This window comes from Perca flavescens, chromosome 19 (genome assembly GCF_004354835.1).
Source record: "Perca flavescens isolate YP-PL-M2 chromosome 19, PFLA_1.0, whole genome shotgun sequence".
Taxonomy (NCBI): domain Eukaryota; kingdom Metazoa; phylum Chordata; class Actinopteri; order Perciformes; family Percidae; genus Perca; species Perca flavescens.
The window spans coordinates 19651160-19667946 of record NC_041349.1 but is presented as its reverse complement, the minus strand read 5'-3'; the positions used below and the strand labels follow the sequence as shown (position 1 = coordinate 19667946).

The 16787-nt window shown below is 39.3% G+C and overlaps 2 protein-coding genes and 1 non-coding gene across 5 annotated transcripts; all 3 read left to right on the top strand.

The window, feature by feature from the left end:
* The first annotated feature begins 349 nt into the window (after positions 1 to 349).
* Positions 350 to 10395, top strand: coro1b (coronin, actin binding protein, 1B). Its single transcript, XM_028563856.1, has 12 exons — positions 350 to 585; positions 695 to 839; positions 2802 to 3007; positions 3285 to 3407; positions 4302 to 4431; positions 6806 to 6987; positions 7112 to 7231; positions 7433 to 7537; positions 7653 to 7798; positions 8242 to 8299; positions 8424 to 8753; positions 8849 to 10395. The coding sequence occupies exons 3-12, from the start codon at positions 2804 to 2806 to the stop codon at positions 8969 to 8971; spliced, it is 1521 nt and encodes a 506-aa protein (XP_028419657.1). The 5' UTR covers positions 350 to 585; positions 695 to 839; positions 2802 to 2803; the 3' UTR covers positions 8972 to 10395.
* Positions 10396 to 12373: 1978 nt separating this feature from the next.
* On the top strand, positions 12374 to 16387 carry LOC114545808 (nucleolar transcription factor 1-like). Of its 3 annotated transcripts, XM_028564340.1 has the most exons (4): positions 12374 to 12569; positions 13013 to 13124; positions 13451 to 13606; positions 14813 to 16387. In XM_028564340.1, exon 4 carries the CDS (start codon positions 14815 to 14817, stop codon positions 15427 to 15429), a length of 615 nt encoding a protein of 204 aa, XP_028420141.1. In that variant the 5' UTR covers positions 12374 to 12569; positions 13013 to 13124; positions 13451 to 13606; positions 14813 to 14814; the 3' UTR covers positions 15430 to 16387. The 3 variants fall into 3 exon arrangements, with proteins under 3 accessions (XP_028420141.1, XP_028420142.1, XP_028420143.1); XM_028564341.1 differs by lacking the exon at positions 13013 to 13124; XM_028564342.1 differs by lacking the exon at positions 12374 to 12569 and having other exon boundaries at positions 13109 to 13180.
* Positions 16388 to 16548: 161 nt separating this feature from the next.
* trnaa-cgc (transfer RNA alanine (anticodon CGC)) lies at positions 16549 to 16620 on the top strand. The gene has a single exon. It is a non-coding gene; the product is annotated as a tRNA-Ala (tRNA).
* Positions 16621 to 16787: the final 167 nt, after the last annotated feature.

Genomic DNA, 16787 nt, shown 5'->3' with positions numbered 1-16787 from the left:
TTTTAGACTAAGTAAATATCTAGGAATTATCTTTCCAAAATACATTTAACGCGTCCAGCGTGGGTATACGTTTTACCATAACCTTAACCATTGCGTAAACACCCTAATCATGGTTTCGAAATGTAGTATGCCTATAACAATCTGTAATACATTGTTCTTTTGGTATACAAATTGGGGGGAAATGCGCTTTTGTTTCACGCATACATGCATGTATGGTGAAACCGGACACTTACTTAAATTACTAAGGGTTTGTACATTAAACCAGCTAATGATTCCATCCTCGCATGTGCGTACCTACTGTATATAAAGAGGTGCGCACACATCCGGTCTGGCAGACAGGAATCTGGAAGTAGACGAATGATTTCCCTCTTGACTCCTGCGTGTCTTTGACATATCCTGCCGTGAGCGGAAGTGTCTGGGATAATGCTGAGTCCATCTCTTCCAACCAGTCGTTTGTGAAGAGAGACGAGGCGAACGCCGTCTGCATTTCTTCCCACACCTTCACCATCAGCTTGGCTCCATTCAGCGTCGCTGTGCACTATTTAATGTAGTCTAGCTTTAACAGCACGGGACATGCGCTGTCAGGTTAGGCTTTTACTACATCAGACATGCGTACCAATTGACAAACCAACGTGAGAAAATTTGGTAATAATACGAATGGGTGTTTATTTCTAACGAACGTATTTTGTTATAGGTCTGCGTAATCGATGTGAACGCCTGCCTGGACACAGGAGAGGATTAAGTTACTGCTGCTGGCGGCGGATTATTTTATTGGCCTCCTCCTGTCACGCCCGAGTCTTTAGTGATCCTTTTTCCAATTAGGAGAGGCCGAAAGCCAGGTATGCTATTCTATTGTGCTCTAAAATGATAACCCTGCCTATTGCTTGAAATGTCTCATTCTGGAGTTAACTACGCATTCCTGAACGTCCTTTTGTTGCTCATGCCTATAGGCTACTCTTTGCAAAAGCCAACCAGTATTCCTCGCATTGTGTGCAGACAACAATAGAATCCCCAACATAAATGGTGCAAAAAGTGCTGTGTGTATTTGGAAAACAATAGCAGTGAATTAAAACCACCGTTATACAATAGGATGACCCTATTTAGTAACCCAGATCTAAATACCTATGTGAGTGTTACAGTGGACTTTACTATATATCCAAAGCTGCTTGGATGTGGAGCAGTTTTATCCTCACAAGCTACTGGGAAAAGATGGAGACGACAGACAGCCTAGACCTGCTAAAATACAATTTGCTTTGACAACTGCGAAACATTAGGTAGATATGGCATATAGAGTTACTGGCTCCCCTGCCTCAGCAGCTCTGACTTCCCAACCCCCTTTCCCTCACTGCCAGCATGTTTTGCTTTCAGGCGGATCATGCCCTTTTGTCCGCTAAAGCCTGACTGTACTTTTCAGGACAGACCCGCAGTATTAATTTGCATGCTGTTTTGACATCACCTTTTCACTCAAGCTGGCAACCTAAAGATGTTGGGGATTCGCTGAGTAAACCGTATAATAACTGTCTTTTCTGTCTTCCATTTTTTAGGAATGGAAATGACTAAATCCTCATTTTAATTTCCATGTCAAATCTTTTTTTTATTTTTTTATTCAATTTACATTCAGTCATCACAGTTCGTAAACCTAAAAATGTACATATGAGGTAATATGAAAGTAAATATGAAAGTAATATTTTAAACAGAAACAAATACAATAATAAAGAAGTGACAGACTTGCAAACTTCATTAAAGATATTGACAGCAGGAGTTCTTAATTAAATAATTTTGAGTAGATATCAGTTTTAACACCGCTATTTATCAAACACCAAAAGTACAACACGACCTCATCCAGTTACATGTATGCACAACTTAAAGAAAAACATCATTTTTTTATATTTCTGCTATATACTTTTTAAATAACACATTTGTCCGTAAAAAGTATGTGAATAGTCAACTAAGCTTTTATGCATCATCAATGTTTAAAAAGGTATTGTTTGGTTCCCAGTGAAACATACAATTTTCCATACCATTTAAGGTAGCATTTTGAAGAAACCAGCAGCAGTGCCTGTTAGGGCTGCTCGATTATTGAAAAAATCTTAATCGCAATTACTTTGGTCTAAATTGAAATCACAATAACTCATTGACTTTTGGAAAGTTGTTGCATTTATTGAACTTAAAAAACAGTGAAACCACCTTGAGCTACAAAAATTACAAAATACTTTTTGAATTCCCCTTCAAAACTCAAGACGAAATAAGAGTTTATTTACAAAACCTAATGTGTAAAATAAAAAGAAATTCTCAATTTACATTGTTTTAGTGATTAGGAGCTGAAATCTTAATCACGATTAAAATTTGATTAATTGCACATCCCTACTGCCTGTAATTGTAAATTTAATGGCCTTTTAAAATATTGAGCTATCAAACAAATGTATTAAAAAGTCATCTGCAGCTCATGTGTTTTACTTTGGCACAGGTAGTTAATTTCCCAGAGCCCAAATTGACATCAGTTTGACAACCATCAGTTTAAAGAATATATAGTCCATAGATTTAACTGCAAAATATTTTATTTACAATAATATTAAACAAAGGAAACAAGCATTTTTTTTACACATTTTGAGAAGCTGGAACCAGAGACGGTCTTTTCAAGCATTTTTGCTTGATAAATCATTGACTTAAACTATTAATTGAATATCAAAATAGTTCCAGATTATGATAAAAAGTACCACTTTGCTTTCTTGTTTTCTCAACTTTTCAGATGCCTCATAATTCACGTCTTGTTTTTTTTTTTTTTTTTTTTTTTTCGACAGACATGTCTTTCCGGCGAGGTGTGGTCAGACAGAGCAAATTCCGCCACGTCTTCGCCCAGGCGTGGAAAGCTGAGCACTGCATCGACGATGTCAGGGTGTCCCGCGTGACGTGGGACACTTCCCTCTGTGCGGTCAACCCCAAATTTATTGCCGTTATCATCGAAGCCGGCGGAGGAGGGGCCTTCCTCGTTGTTCCGCTTAGCAAGGTTCATCATTACATTACATTCAGCATCAATTACAACAGTGGATCAATATTTTTTGAAAAGCATCTATCCTGTTTTCTATCTTTCACTCTGCTACTAAAAGCAAATACCTATGTGAGCAAGGCTTTGACGCCTCGCTCCATGTGTGCTAATGCATACGCAGCACTTTTACAGTTCCAAGACAAATGGTGGACAAAGGTTAAACTCCTGTAACGTGTTAACGTTTCTCTAGCCAGCTGTCACGCTGTCATGATCTTAACCTTTTTGTTTTCTCCCACAGAGTGGCAGAATCGATCAGTCCTGTCCAACAGTGTGCGGCCATGCAGCACCGGTGCTGGACATCCAGTGGTCTCCTCATGATGACAACATCATTGCAAGTGCCTCAGAGGACTTCACAGTAAAGGTAGGTTTAAACTTTGACACGGGTCACCCTGACCCCATTGATGGAAACTATGTCTCCAACACCTGCAGTCAATTTCTTTCTTTTTCCGTTTAAAGGAAGTAACATATTGTTTTTGCAATTAAAGAGCTGCTAGGGTATTAGTGTCCGATTTATGTAAATGCTGTTTCAAAGCCAGTTTTTATTCTGACAATAATACGGCTAAGTGCTTAATCCAGGGAACCTGGAAGGAATAGTTTTGACATTTTTGGAAAATACACATATGAGAAAAAAATCACACTCATGTCCGTGCAGGAAATATGAAGCTACAGCTATGAGAAGGGTAAACAGTCAGCCTGGCTCCGTTCCTGTAAAGCACACTAATTCACACGTTATATCTTGTTTATTTTGTACAAAAACTGAAGTGTAAAAATAACAGTTTGTGGTTTTACGAGGGCTTGTGAGCTGGACTAGCCAGGCAGGCTTTCTCCCTGCTACCAGTCGTTATGCTAAGCTAACCATCTCGTAGCTGTAGCTTCATATTGAACAGCCAGAGATGACTGGTATCAATCTTCTCATCTAACTCTCATTAAGAAAGCGCATAAGAGTACTTCTCAAAATGTTGAACTATTCCAGAGCTTCTGTTAAAAGCCTCTATTTAGTTGAGTGTGGTGGTTTTAAGCTGGTTTCAAACCCACAGTGTCTTCATGAGAGCAGAAATGTCTAAAGGAAGGCTTTCAACATAACTTTTCTCCCTGCTCTGCCTGAAGATAGTTTTAATTTTCTGTGATCAAAAACAATGTCAGCCATTCTATATCAATGGCAATGCATCACATAAAACATTAGTGGCTCTTTTGCACCTGAATGGATCACATTCACAAATAAATGTCTGCGGTGTCTGACTCTGGTGGTTTGAAGGTGTGGCAGATCCCAGATGGGGGCCTGACGAGCCCAATGACTGAGGCCATTGTGACCCTCGAGGGACACAGTAAAAGAGTGGGAATCCTGGCTTGGCACCCAACTGCTTTCAATATCCTCTTGACTGCAGGTAAAGTCATTTATCACATTCTGGTGCCACATAGTCTGACTTTAACACTGCTGTTTGACTTGTGCCCTGTAGGGAGCTGTCAGGACAGACCCAACAAGACCAATGTGATTTCTATGTTTTACATATAGTAAGATGAGTTTTACATATGAAATGATCCCTTTTTAACAAATACTGACTTAACTATGACAAACATGGCTGCCAACAATACTTAGGTTATGTTAAAGGAGAATGTGATAAACCTGAACAATGATTACACTTGGTTGCAACGCTTTTAGATGTTTCATTTTTTTTTTTTAATAAATCCTATGTGGCTCCCAAAACGCACAAGTACATTCCCAAGCAAAGAAAGTAGACTTTGATGTACAAGATGTTTATCTCACACGAAACATTGTGAGCTGCTGTCTTCTGTTAAAACACACTTTGTTTATTCCCTGTATCTCAAGTAGCCACAGAGACAGGTTGTTGAACCATAAAGATGTGTATTTAAAATTAGGCAAATAATGGAGTTAGAGGTGGCGTCAGGCTGAGCAGGTCCAGTCTATCTAAAATGGAAGGAGTCTCTGTCTGTATAGTCTCGCATTGCCAGACCTTCCTCCACGGCGCTGCGGAGGATGGTCTGGCTAGTCCACACAGCATTCCGGGATGGGAGAAAAACGTGCTCTGGTTTATTGGCATTTCTTTAAACCAATCACAGTCGTCTTGGGCGGCGCTAAGTGTCGCTGCAAAATAGGCTCGGGAAGGAACTTGTTTTGGTGGAAAGTGCACGTTCAAAAGTAGTTTTTGTCGTGCAACAGAAAACTCAGATTGGACAGATAGTCTAGCTAGCTGTCTGGATTTACCCTGCAGAGATCCGAGGAGCAGTTAACCATAGTCCTCAGAAATCGACAGAGTTTAGAATGCCAACACAAAGAAAGCAGAAGGTAACGGGACATCTGAAATCGGACATCTGAAAAGAATGCCATCCGGACAAATTTCCCGGGAGAACAAGAGCAATCCTAGAAGTGCAACATTGTGGATATGGACTACTGTATGTCTGTCCTTCGACTTTACACTTGGTGGGTGTATTTCTGTAGACGTATTTAGTAGTGCGTTATGTACACAAACTGTATAGTGTATTGAGAGGGGCCCACTATTAACCGTTAACACTGCCGGATGGCATGCTGGGTACAACTCGATCTCCTTCACTAGCTACAGTACATTCAAGACCAGATAAAGAGAGACCAGAGATGTTGAAGCAACCTCAAACAGCAATGTAAGTTTCAGAATGAGCACTCTTGTTCCCGGAAATGGCCTAATCCCAAATGGCTAGCTGTCAGCAAATGACATGGATGCAACTATGTCATGGCAAGTGTATTGCTCAGGACCCAAGGAAGCGCAGTTAGATAAGGATAGTTGAGCGGTTAAAGCCTCTATTAACTTGGTTTCAAATCTCAAGTCATTATCTGTAACAGCCAAAGTTTGAAAAACCACCTCCACTGTGTGGGCGAACCACTGTGTGGGCGTGGCTTGATCAGATTATAATGACTGCTGGCAGCATAGGGATATAACCCCTGTGAAGAAGTAAATCCAGAGTGTCTGTTAAAAGACTCTATGAGTGTGAGGGTTTTAAACTGGTTATAAACCCAAAGTGTCTTTGTGAGAGCAGAAATTTGATCTAAATGAAGGCTTTCAACAGCCGGTAACAGTCAAAGTTTGAAATGTTGGAAAAAAACATTTGTTTGATCAGATTTTAATGACCGTGCTGGCAATATAGGGAAATAATCCCAACTGTCATTTTTATTTAGATAGTCCTATTCTGATTGGTGCTCAGAAGTACATGTCATCACCCTTTTCTAACTGAGCTATGTCCCCTTCAAACCAGAGAAACAAATACAGAAATCCCTCATGTGAAAAAACCAGAATTGGTCAAACTTTGGGGGGAAATGTTGTCTTTTTGTAGGACCCGATTGCTCACAGAAGTGAAGCTGATTAGGGGGGGAAATTGGTTTTCAGGGCCTTGAAGTTAAGTTACTCATCCTTACTGTAAAGTAATCCTATTTTGTCCCTCTCCAAAAATTCTGTGCTCAAGCTTCAAATGTATTGTGTCCCACGCCACATCTGTAAAGGTTTATCCTTCTGTCTCCTCTGTCTGCTGTCTCGTAAATCAATCACAGCACATCACTCCGATCTGATGTACTTGCGTACATCTCAATTTCAGAGCCTGCTTTTGGTATGCAAAGCTCTTAATGGCATTGCTCCACAGATATCCGACATGCTCTTAGTTTATATACTCAGCAGATCTCTCAGATTACAAGACACGAATCTCCTTCATGTTCCTGCATTTAGCAAATATGAACTTAAAGAATGGATGGATGTTGTGTCTTCCTCTCTCTAGGCTGCGATAATGTGATTTGTGTGTGGAATGTGGGCACGGGGGAGCTTGTGTACCAGCTGAGTGATGCCCACCCAGACTTGATCTACAGTGTCAGCTGGAACAAGGACGGCAGTGCTGTCTGTACTGTCTGCAAGGACAAGGCTCTGCGTGTCATCGACCCGCGACGGGGCACCGTCCTCAAGGTTACTTCACTTTTTTTTTTTTTGCCATGTGTGCAGATGCATACAAAAGAACTTAAGCTACACTACATCATGCGGGTACACATCCTCTTTTCTTGCTATGTTATGTCTCTTATTGTTCTCCCAGGTGAAAGAGAAGGTCCATGATGGCACCAGGCCAATGAGAGCTGTGTTCCTTTCAGATGGGAAGATTCTGACCACAGGCTTTAGCCGTATGAGTGAGAGACAGCTGGCATTGTGGGATACGGTAAGTCTTATGAATTGCTTTCATATTGAATGATTCTTGACTGCCTAACCCAGAACTATGTCACTGAACATAATCAGGCTTTGCAGATTTGTCCAATATCAGCGTTTTGTGCGGTGGGTTGAGTGTACAGTACATATCGTACGCAAGCAATTACAAGTAGTATTAAATCCGTCTTTTGCATTTCTTTTTCTTATTTTCCAGAAGGATCTCTCTGAGCCAATGGCAGTACAGGAGATGGATACAAGTAATGGGGTTCTTTTACCCTTTTATGACCCTGACACAAACATGGTCTACCTGTGTGGCAAGGTATGACATTAAGAAACAGATTTACTAAAATCTTAAAATTAGTATCCATTCCTTTTTTTTTTTTTTTTTTTTGGGGGGTTCAGTCGCCTTAATTAGATTATCTTCTGGCTTTCAGGGGGACTGCACCATCCGTTATTTTGAAGTGACAGACGAATCCCCGTATGTTCACTTCCTTAGCTTATACAGCAGCAAGGAGCCTCAGAGAGGTGCTGGCTTTCTTAGTAAAAGAGGTGTCGATGTCAACAAGTGTGAAATTGCCAGGTAAATATGTTTGGTCACGTTTTCCTTCCTTGATATTTAATTACTTTAAAAGATTTTTAAAGGGCTGTTGATATATTCTGTTTTTCTTATTGTCAACTAACTTGGAAAGAAAATAAACTTGATCCTACTGAGTATTGCCTGTGTAGCAAAAGCCTTGTACAGATTATTGATGTGTGCCATAGAGCTCTATTGTTGTCCAAAAACTATTAGAAACACATAAATTAGCCTTGTTCCTTCATTACCCTGAACATGCTTATTATCACTGTATATCTTCTTTGGGAACGATTGAGCTTGGGGCTGAGTGGCACAGTTGGCAACAATAACTAATAAAGCATTTAGAGACATGTTTGTGATGTTGGTCTTTTTTCATGCGTTTTTTTTGCATTAAGAAAAATGTATGTGCCAACCTTTCACGAGATTACTAATCTCCTGGTCTTCTGTAGGTTCTACAAACTGCATGAAAGGAAAGTGGAACCCATTTCTATGACTGTACCACGAAAGGTAAGCCAGGCACAGCATTTAAAAAAAGTAAAATCTATTCACATTACTTATTAGTTAAAGGAATTGAAAGCCTTCTGCGTGCCCAGGAAGTCTATCTATAAGCGTATCCATCTTGCCTCCCCAGTCAGATCTGTTTCAGGGAGACCTTTACCCGGATACAGCTGGCATGGAGCCGGCTCTCCTGGCTGATGAATGGATCGCTGGGCAGGATGCACCACCCCTGTTGGTCTCTCTGAGCGGCGGCTACTCAGCTCCCCTATCCAAGCACAGGGACACCCTCAGAAGCAAACCCAAGCTCGTCTCGCAAGACTCTGGGACTGGGGCTGCTCCGCCTTCAGCAGGCAATGCAGCAGCCACATCTAGCTCTGCCACCAAGGAGCTAGAAGAAGAGGTGCCACAGCCACGAGTTGCCACACGGGAGACAGATGGAAATACTGAGAGGCCGAAGAGAGAGGTGAGTTGGTAGAATAAGACATATTGCCCGTACCAAATGTTTTTAATGCTCAAAGTTGTTTTCTGATTTGTTCCTTCTCTCCTCCCATCTTCCAGGAAGATTTGTTGAATGAGTTGTTAGCAGAAATGAAGGCCTTGCGGGCTGTCGTCCTCGCTCAGAGCCAGAGAATCGAGTTACTGGAGAGGCAGCTGGCTCGGATTGAGGATGGGGATGTATGAACAAGGCGGAGAATCACTACATTCGGAGGGCATTCGTACTTAATCCATAGACCATAGCCTAACTTGAATCAGCAGTACCTTGAGCTGTGTAAGTGGAAGAATGTAGTGTAGGGTAGCGACTAACTGACTCACAGTGGCTCACAACCAGATCAATTATTGGGATGAAAACAAGACCACAATTTTTCTGTGATTGTTTTCCAGACTGAAAACGGGGTGTCATCTGCATAGAACAATTTTTGACAGTGAGATAATGTTTTGTTTTTCATATGAAGGAGTATCGTAGCAGCTATGTGGTGGTGCATATAGTGCAGCTTTGAGCTTTGCAAATTTTGCTAATTTTGAAGGTGTTCCAATGGTACCATTGCCTCAAGTTAATGCACAAATTGGTGATAAAAGCATTATATCAAAGTTGATTAAGGTTGACATACTATAGCAAAGTATAGTAAAAATATGATTTTCTTTCTCTAAAGCCTCACAAATGTAACGATTAGGGCTATTTATCAGGTAGTTGAAGCTGCTAAACTGTGATGTCATCAGACCCCCAATTGTTAATTCATTGTGTGAATTGTGCTTTGTTTTACTGCTTTGTTATATGTGTAAGGCTAACGGTAGGGAAATCTTTTGGTACACAAATCATGACCTTGACAGTGAGAATTATGTGACTGATAGCTGATGAGAGTCTAGTTGAATATTTGTGTATTGTAATTCTGTGTTGTCTGTGCAGTCAACGAAAAGGTAACACTTGTGATTTACCTAATGGGTTTAGGAGAGAGCTGCGGCAGATATTTGTCCACATTATCATTAGGATAAAAACATGCAGAAATATTTGCCTCTTTCTTTTGAATGTCTGGAAAGGCTGCAGTATTTTCTGCCCCCTAAAGATCCAGGATATGAGGTTTAGTCGTCACTACTTGAGAGTATTTTTCTTGTTTTTTTTTTTTTTTTTCCTTCTCCAGAGCTGTAAGCTGAAGTACAAGTTGTTTGGTGGATACAGAGACCAAGTTGAGCTATTTATGGTACATGCAAATATAACCTAACACTAGTTACAGTGCAGTCTTACTAAATTACACTAGTGTTTGCAGCCATGAGAAAGAGGAAGTTACGGTGAAATGGGAAACATTTTCTACAGTTTGCAATTGCATTTATATTGGTGTTAAAAGATGAAAACATCTTTTTAGATTTTTTTTTTTATTTTCGTTGTTTTTTTCCATTACATTAAAAGGCATTTTTCTGTTAACCTCTCCATCAGTCAATGATTTTGTAACAATGGTACATTCCACATCAAGCTTATCCCTTTTTAATTACTTTTGTGATTTATATTTCTTGATGCACTGACCTCCTAACACTAACTGTAAAACCAGTAGCAGGTTAAAGGAGACTAAATTGTGAAAATTCAATAAACGTTCATTCCTCCTTTGTATTAATGGAATGGCTTTTTATTTACACTAAAATGTTCTGATCTTGATTTCTGGTATTTGTGATAATTACTAAGCGTAGTTATGTTTGGATAGTGTACACACAAGTTTTGTTGACTGTAAGCCAAGCAACTGCTGCCTACTCCAATTTAATAGACATATGTGTAGCGCACACACTTAACACTTTGCCTCAAAGGATGCAACACCCTGTAGATTTCTCACATTTTATATTGTCTGAATTTCTCCTATTTTACTTTTGTTATAAATATTATTAAAATATCTCAAACTGTATAGGGGCCAATTAAATTGACTGAGGAAAAAGTGACAATGAGGCCCTACAAATGACGCTACGTCATGTCAGAAACGACAATGAAGAGATGTCTGTAGATTTCAGAGAGAAGTGAAAGAACATTTTTGGAGTTTCATATTAGCACAGCAGTCTCCATTATTAGTTGGAACTCTCGCCTTTAGTAGGTCATCTAAACAAACTGAGCAACCAACCAAGAAGCCTGCATGAAAGACGAGGAACAACTTCAGGTCAACTAATAGCATAACCGAATAATCTGTGGTCTGACAAAAAGAAAACGAAACTCCGCAGACCATGCAAAGCATTACGTCGTGGCACCCTAGCCACCATCAGGCATACAAGTGGCTGATGGTGGTATCATAATTAATGGTGGCGCTGTAGTTTAGATTAGGGTGCTAATACAACCAGACAATCACTTTGTCCAGCAATCAACACTGAAACTGCTACAGGGAAATCCCAGAACTCCATTGAGTGGGACCTAAGATAGCTGGAGCAATTATCCAACTCTACCTGTATCAAGTCAAGTCAACTTTATTGTCAATTCTGCAATGTGTGCCAGACATACAGAGCAATTGAAAATACATTTATCTCTGAGCATTTTTGTTTTTCATTTGGAGGCCACAGTTCTGAGACAAAAGGGTTTTAAAAGGGACAACAAAAAGGACACATACAAGTATAATATAAAAAAAGATGAGACATATATATATATATATACAAATAAGATGAAGAAAGATAACTTATATATACAATTAAAAACATAAGTAATATGTACAATACAGTAATACATTCTAAATAGTGCAAATGTAAGGCACAATCAAACAGTACAGAAAAATAAAGATATTGAAATGGGCAATAGAATAGAAGATAGAGTTCCTGAATGTCTTCATTATAAAGTGGCCGGTGCTGATCCTGATGGGGGGGTCAGAGTCCAGAGTTCATGGGGGGCAGAGGGGACGGGTTTTTTTTTTTTTTAACCAAAAACATTTTGTGACACTGCGGGTATTCTTCATCTCAATCCGTGACTGATGTTTATGTCCTCAACTGGGTAACACGGTGTAAATTGACTGTAGAGATTTGGTATGGCTGTCTTTGTATGCTAGGGGCTGTGGCTGCCTGGCCCCCGGAGTGAAAACAGGATGTGGTCAACTTGTTTCACGTTAAGAAGCCGAGAACAGTGTTTGGACTTGATCTGTTTTTTTTCTGATAGGTTCAAATCTGTATAATATAATAATAACCTTAATGTTTTGCATAAATCAAAGAATTATTAGGATCTTTAGTTCTTGGGATTGTCTTGGACTCATGTAAGACTATTAGACCCCTCTTTTTCAGTGTAATGTTAGCTGCCCTTATGGGAGTCAACCCGCTGACATATTTTGTATGCTTGTGCAAGGTTGAAATGTGTCACAGGAAATAAATATACTGTACATTGTATTTCCTGTGAGTAAATTGTAGTTGACGAAGAGTATGAATGTTCCTAAAATGCATTTAATATATGTTGCATAATGTCACCTGCACCTGTGCTGCAAGCTGAAAGTGACACAAGTCAACTTTGCAGAAAAAATTCAAATGTGTATGTCTTCCTCTTTCCATAAATAAATAGCACATTTTCCTATTTGTGCTTTCCACCACACCCTGCTTGACTTTGTCTTTAATCTGTGTTCTCAGCCCCTTCAGCCTCCACCTACCTCAAAGGGCTGCAGTGAGCTTTCTTCACCACATTTCATGCATCACCCACCCCTTCCTTCGTTTTCTCTCTGTCTCCTCTCACACACACACATACTGTTACACAGTTCAAAAGTACCTTAAATTACACAAGTGAGTCTCTTTACAGTGATCATGTTTTGGCACCACTAACTTCCTTCTGCTCACAACTTTGGTAAGTGTTTTACAGTTTATTTCCCGCCTTTTTTAATAGTTTGCCTTTTTACTCGTTTTTGCTGCACACATTTATGTCTATTCTTATTAATCATAATATGAATGCCACATGTTTTGTCTGCTCTTCTGTGTTTAATTACAGCTCTGTATATACATATTTTGGAGTTAAGTTACTTGAATCTTTGACTTAATAGACTTTACATTTTAAATGGTTGTATAATTACAGTATTGAAGGCATTCATTTATCACCTAGGTCAGTTATCTGCATGCATTTCAGCGTTTATTGCATGTTAAGTCCACTTATTTCACATGTATATTTTTATTTTTTTACTAAACATTATGTTGTAATGCTTTATGTCCGATCTCTAGGAGTCTAATTAAGCATGACAAAAAGTTCCCTCCCATGGCAGGCTGACTGATGCTGTTCAATTATCATTTTGACAGGAAACCAGCAATGCTGCGAGCGGTCTGCTAGCTTCCTGTCACCCCAGACAATGCACACAGTTTACAGTCAAATAAGATAAAGGCAGTACATACTTCCTGTTTCATCTGCAGCGTACGTTTGTATATTGCAATTAAGAACCATTTGTTACGTTTCAGCCAGCGTGGATGGTGACTTTTTTTTATTACAATTGTGTCAGGATTAGATGTCTGTATTGAAATAATATTTTTGAATGTTAAATTTGAGCAGCTTCCAAAATATAATACCACCATGAAGTGGATTTTTAAAGCAGAATTATTGTCATTTCTTGGTAATCTGTTTAATTCTGAGTGTGTAAAACCTGAAATGCCACAGCAAAATTAAATTGAATGGATAATCTTTTATGTTAGGCCATCTGAAGGTTTGGCTGGAAATTAATTTTCTCATTTTCTTTTTTCTAGATCCTGAATGTACATTTCCAATGGATCTCCTTCTGATGAAAACTTCACAACTGCTTTAAAGTAAAGTAAAGTAAGAGTTTGACTGCAAGATTCTGCCTGAAACTGTGACAACAAGCCAGTGGGACCTTTCTACTCAACAGAGACTTTTCTAAAGCGGTAAAGTACATTTCTAAATCTAATCTGTCTCTGTTTTGTGGGATTTACAGCTTGATAACATTGAAAGGATTTCTGGTGCTCTTGGGAAGAATTAGCAAAGGATTGAGGCCTGGTTCAAACATAATGTTCAGCATCTGTGTCAACCTGTTTTATGTTGCCTCCAGTAAAATTTGGATTAATTTGCTGGAATCATCTAATCAAAAGGGCTACTCTATTTAAAAAAAAACTTATGACCTGTAAGAAAATACACTTATTTGCTTTTATGCTAGATGAGAGGCTTGATACCACTCTCATGTCTGTACGGTATACTGTATATACTCACTGTATAAAATAGTGTAAATATCAAGCTACAGCCAGCATCCAGCCGGCCTAGCTTAGCATTAAGACTGGAAACAGGTAAACAGCAAGTCTGTTCAAGTTTAAAAACAACAATTTGGAGTTTTACAGGTGGCTATGTGTTAGAATATTTTTTATTGAGCCTGGAGCCTTTGGACAGAGCTAGACTAGTAATTTCTCCATTTCCAGTCTTTATGCTAAGCTAAGCTAACCAGCTACTTCGGCTACATATGCTGCCTTTAGGCTCGTGTTTACCGTGTTGAAGAGTTCAAGAGTCCATATGAATGTTGTATTCACAACCTCCAAGTTAACGAGTTGTGTTTTTAGAAATGGCTGAGGCCATGGAAGTTCATTTTTCAGTGGATGGTTATTCAATATATTGTAATTTTAGTCTTATAGAGTATAGCTACTAAGTAACTGTTAATTTATACAAAAATATGTCACCTTTGTCTTCTAATTTCTTGTTCCTCCGCATGGAGTTGAAATACAACATGAGTCTACATTTCTTTTAAAAAAGCAAAGAATGACAAGAGACCATGTTGCCGTTTCTTAGCAGCGGCGTTCTCACAACTTAACCACTTGAACGCCAAGCATATCCTGTACACAACTTCCGACGTTGTGCCCACGAGCTCACAAGTTCCATTTGAGGGCAGCAATATTAACTGTATAGATGTGAGAGCAGGAAAGCAAATAAGCATATTTCCCAAAATGCCAAACTATTTCTTCAAGAGACAGTGCCACTGAATATACTCCAAAAACAACAAATAAATCCCAGTGTGGATGATCCACTTTGGGAGATATTTGTTGTTTTTGAAGTCCATCCACAGTGGATGGGACCATGCTAACCCCTTTTCTCTCTTTTCACTTTAGGCATGGCTGGCGACTCATCCTCCACTCAGACTGTGGTGATCCTTTTTGTCTGCCTAATAGTCTTAATTGCATTGTTGATCTTCTTGTACAAGAAGTTGAACAGGGAGTCCAATGGAGAATATACTGTGCGCCGCTTGGTGTATAAAGAAGGAGGGATCAGGGACCGGGTGAGAGGTACAGCTTTAGCTCTAGGGACACGTTTTGGAGTCCAGCTGTGGCCTCAAAGTGATACCGGGGAGGATGAAGAGGAAATGCAGGAAGTCGGATTTCAGGATGGACAGTCGGACGAGGGTGGTAGCCAGGAGAGTTACAGCGAGGGAGATGACCAGGAGGAGGAGGAAGAAGAGGAGGACGATGTGGAGAAGTGTGGAAAAGGAGGTGACACTTCAGATGATAACTCAAATTTGGAGGGTTCAGAGGCAGGGGAGCAAGCCAGGCAAACAGATCAGGAAGAGGCAAAGGGAGACACAGAGGAGAAAGTGGGAGATGAGGAAGGTAAAGGTGAAGCAAGTGGAAGGGCTGCACTGTTGATAGATCTAAAGCCTTTCTCTGGTAGTGCCATCTGGTCGGAGGAAGAGGGAGGTGAGGGCAAGGACAGTGATTTAACTGCACTGTGAGAACAGAATTTAAAAAGAAACATTAAATACAAAGGAGGCTTAAGAAATGGTCTTAATCAGTACTGAGGTCATGAGTCCAAATTCCCTAATTAGCTGTTAAAATATATTTTGTTCTGCAAATTTTATTTCCCAACATAAATGTGTAAATGCTGTTCCACACTGTGTTGTCCTAAAAGTACTGAAGCCACCCTATAAAACAAACAATTTTCCATTTGCAGGTTGCTAAAACCTCATCAATTCTCACTAAAAAAACATTTGTCCTCAATGGTAGCTATGACTCTGGTCTTAATTCCACTTCCTGTTTAAAAGGTGATTGATGAATGAAGTCGTTGTAAATATGCAGGAGTACACTGGATTGAATTGTGAATGTTTGTGTAACAGTTTTCCTTACCTGAAGTAAAACCATATGAGTAAAATTGTTCAAATGAAACGCTGTATTACTGTGTCAGCGTATTGCGTGCTGTATATTGTGGACTGTGGCATATGTTTTTTTTTACTGCTTAACAGATAAACAAGATAGATTTGACTGTTTTTGTATTGTTCTTAATGTCAAAACCATTAGTCGATTGAATGATTGAGCGAGCCCCAGAAAAGTTAAGTAATTTTTAAGCAAAGAAAACAAAATTTAAAAAGGTTCCAGCTTCTCAAATGTGAACTGATGATGAGTCAAACTTTCCATGAAGTTACATTGTTATACTGTTAGTTAGCCTACCTTATTGCGTAATGTTTAGTAAAAGTAGATCAGTAGTAATCATTATGTTGAATGTACTGCAAAACTATGACATTAAGCTCTATATAGCTGTTAAATGATGTAATTTTGATACCATGAAATGAAACTACAATAAGGTTTCTAACTCAAAATCATTGACATAGGCTACATGTTTAATGAATGTATTGTATTGAAAGGCAGTTCCTGAACGGTTTTGTTTTTTGAGATGTTGTAACTGTAACAACATTAATAAAAAAAATGAAGAAACGTTTTCTCGTTAGTAGTGAGTTTTTTTGTTGAGACCATAGACTGTTATACTTCTATGGTTGACACACGTATGATGCATGACATCATCAGTCTCGGTGAAGGAAGAACATACAAAACACGTTGTCATGCTCTGGTTGACCAATGGGGATGTAGCTCAGTGGTAGAGCGCATGCTTCGCATGTATGAGGTCCCGGGTTCAATCCCCGGCATCTCCAGGACTTTTAGATAACGGACTATAAAACATGTAACAAGAGAGTAAAGTATGGTAAGGTAAACCTGCGAAGAAATGAATATAAAAACATTTCGAAATACAGTTTAAGCTAGCGATACAGTTCACAAAGAGCGTGTGAGATGATCACAGAAGGAAAATTCGTGATTGGCC

Bases quoted from the DNA above. Each gene is read 5' to 3' on its own strand.
- LOC114545808 (XM_028564341.1), top strand. From the start codon at position 14,815: ATGGCTGGCGACTCATCCTCCACTCAGACTGTGGTGATCCTTTTTGTC.
- coro1b (XM_028563856.1), top strand. From the start codon at position 2,804: ATGTCTTTCCGGCGAGGTGTGGTCAGACAGAGCAAATTCCGCCACGTC. The intron at 4,432-6,805 runs GTAAAGTCATTT...TCCTCTCTCTAG, and splicing joins CAATATCCTCTTGACTGCAG to GCTGCGATAATGTGATTTGT. The intron at 8,300-8,423 runs GTAAGCCAGGCA...TTGCCTCCCCAG, and splicing joins CTATGACTGTACCACGAAAG to TCAGATCTGTTTCAGGGAGA.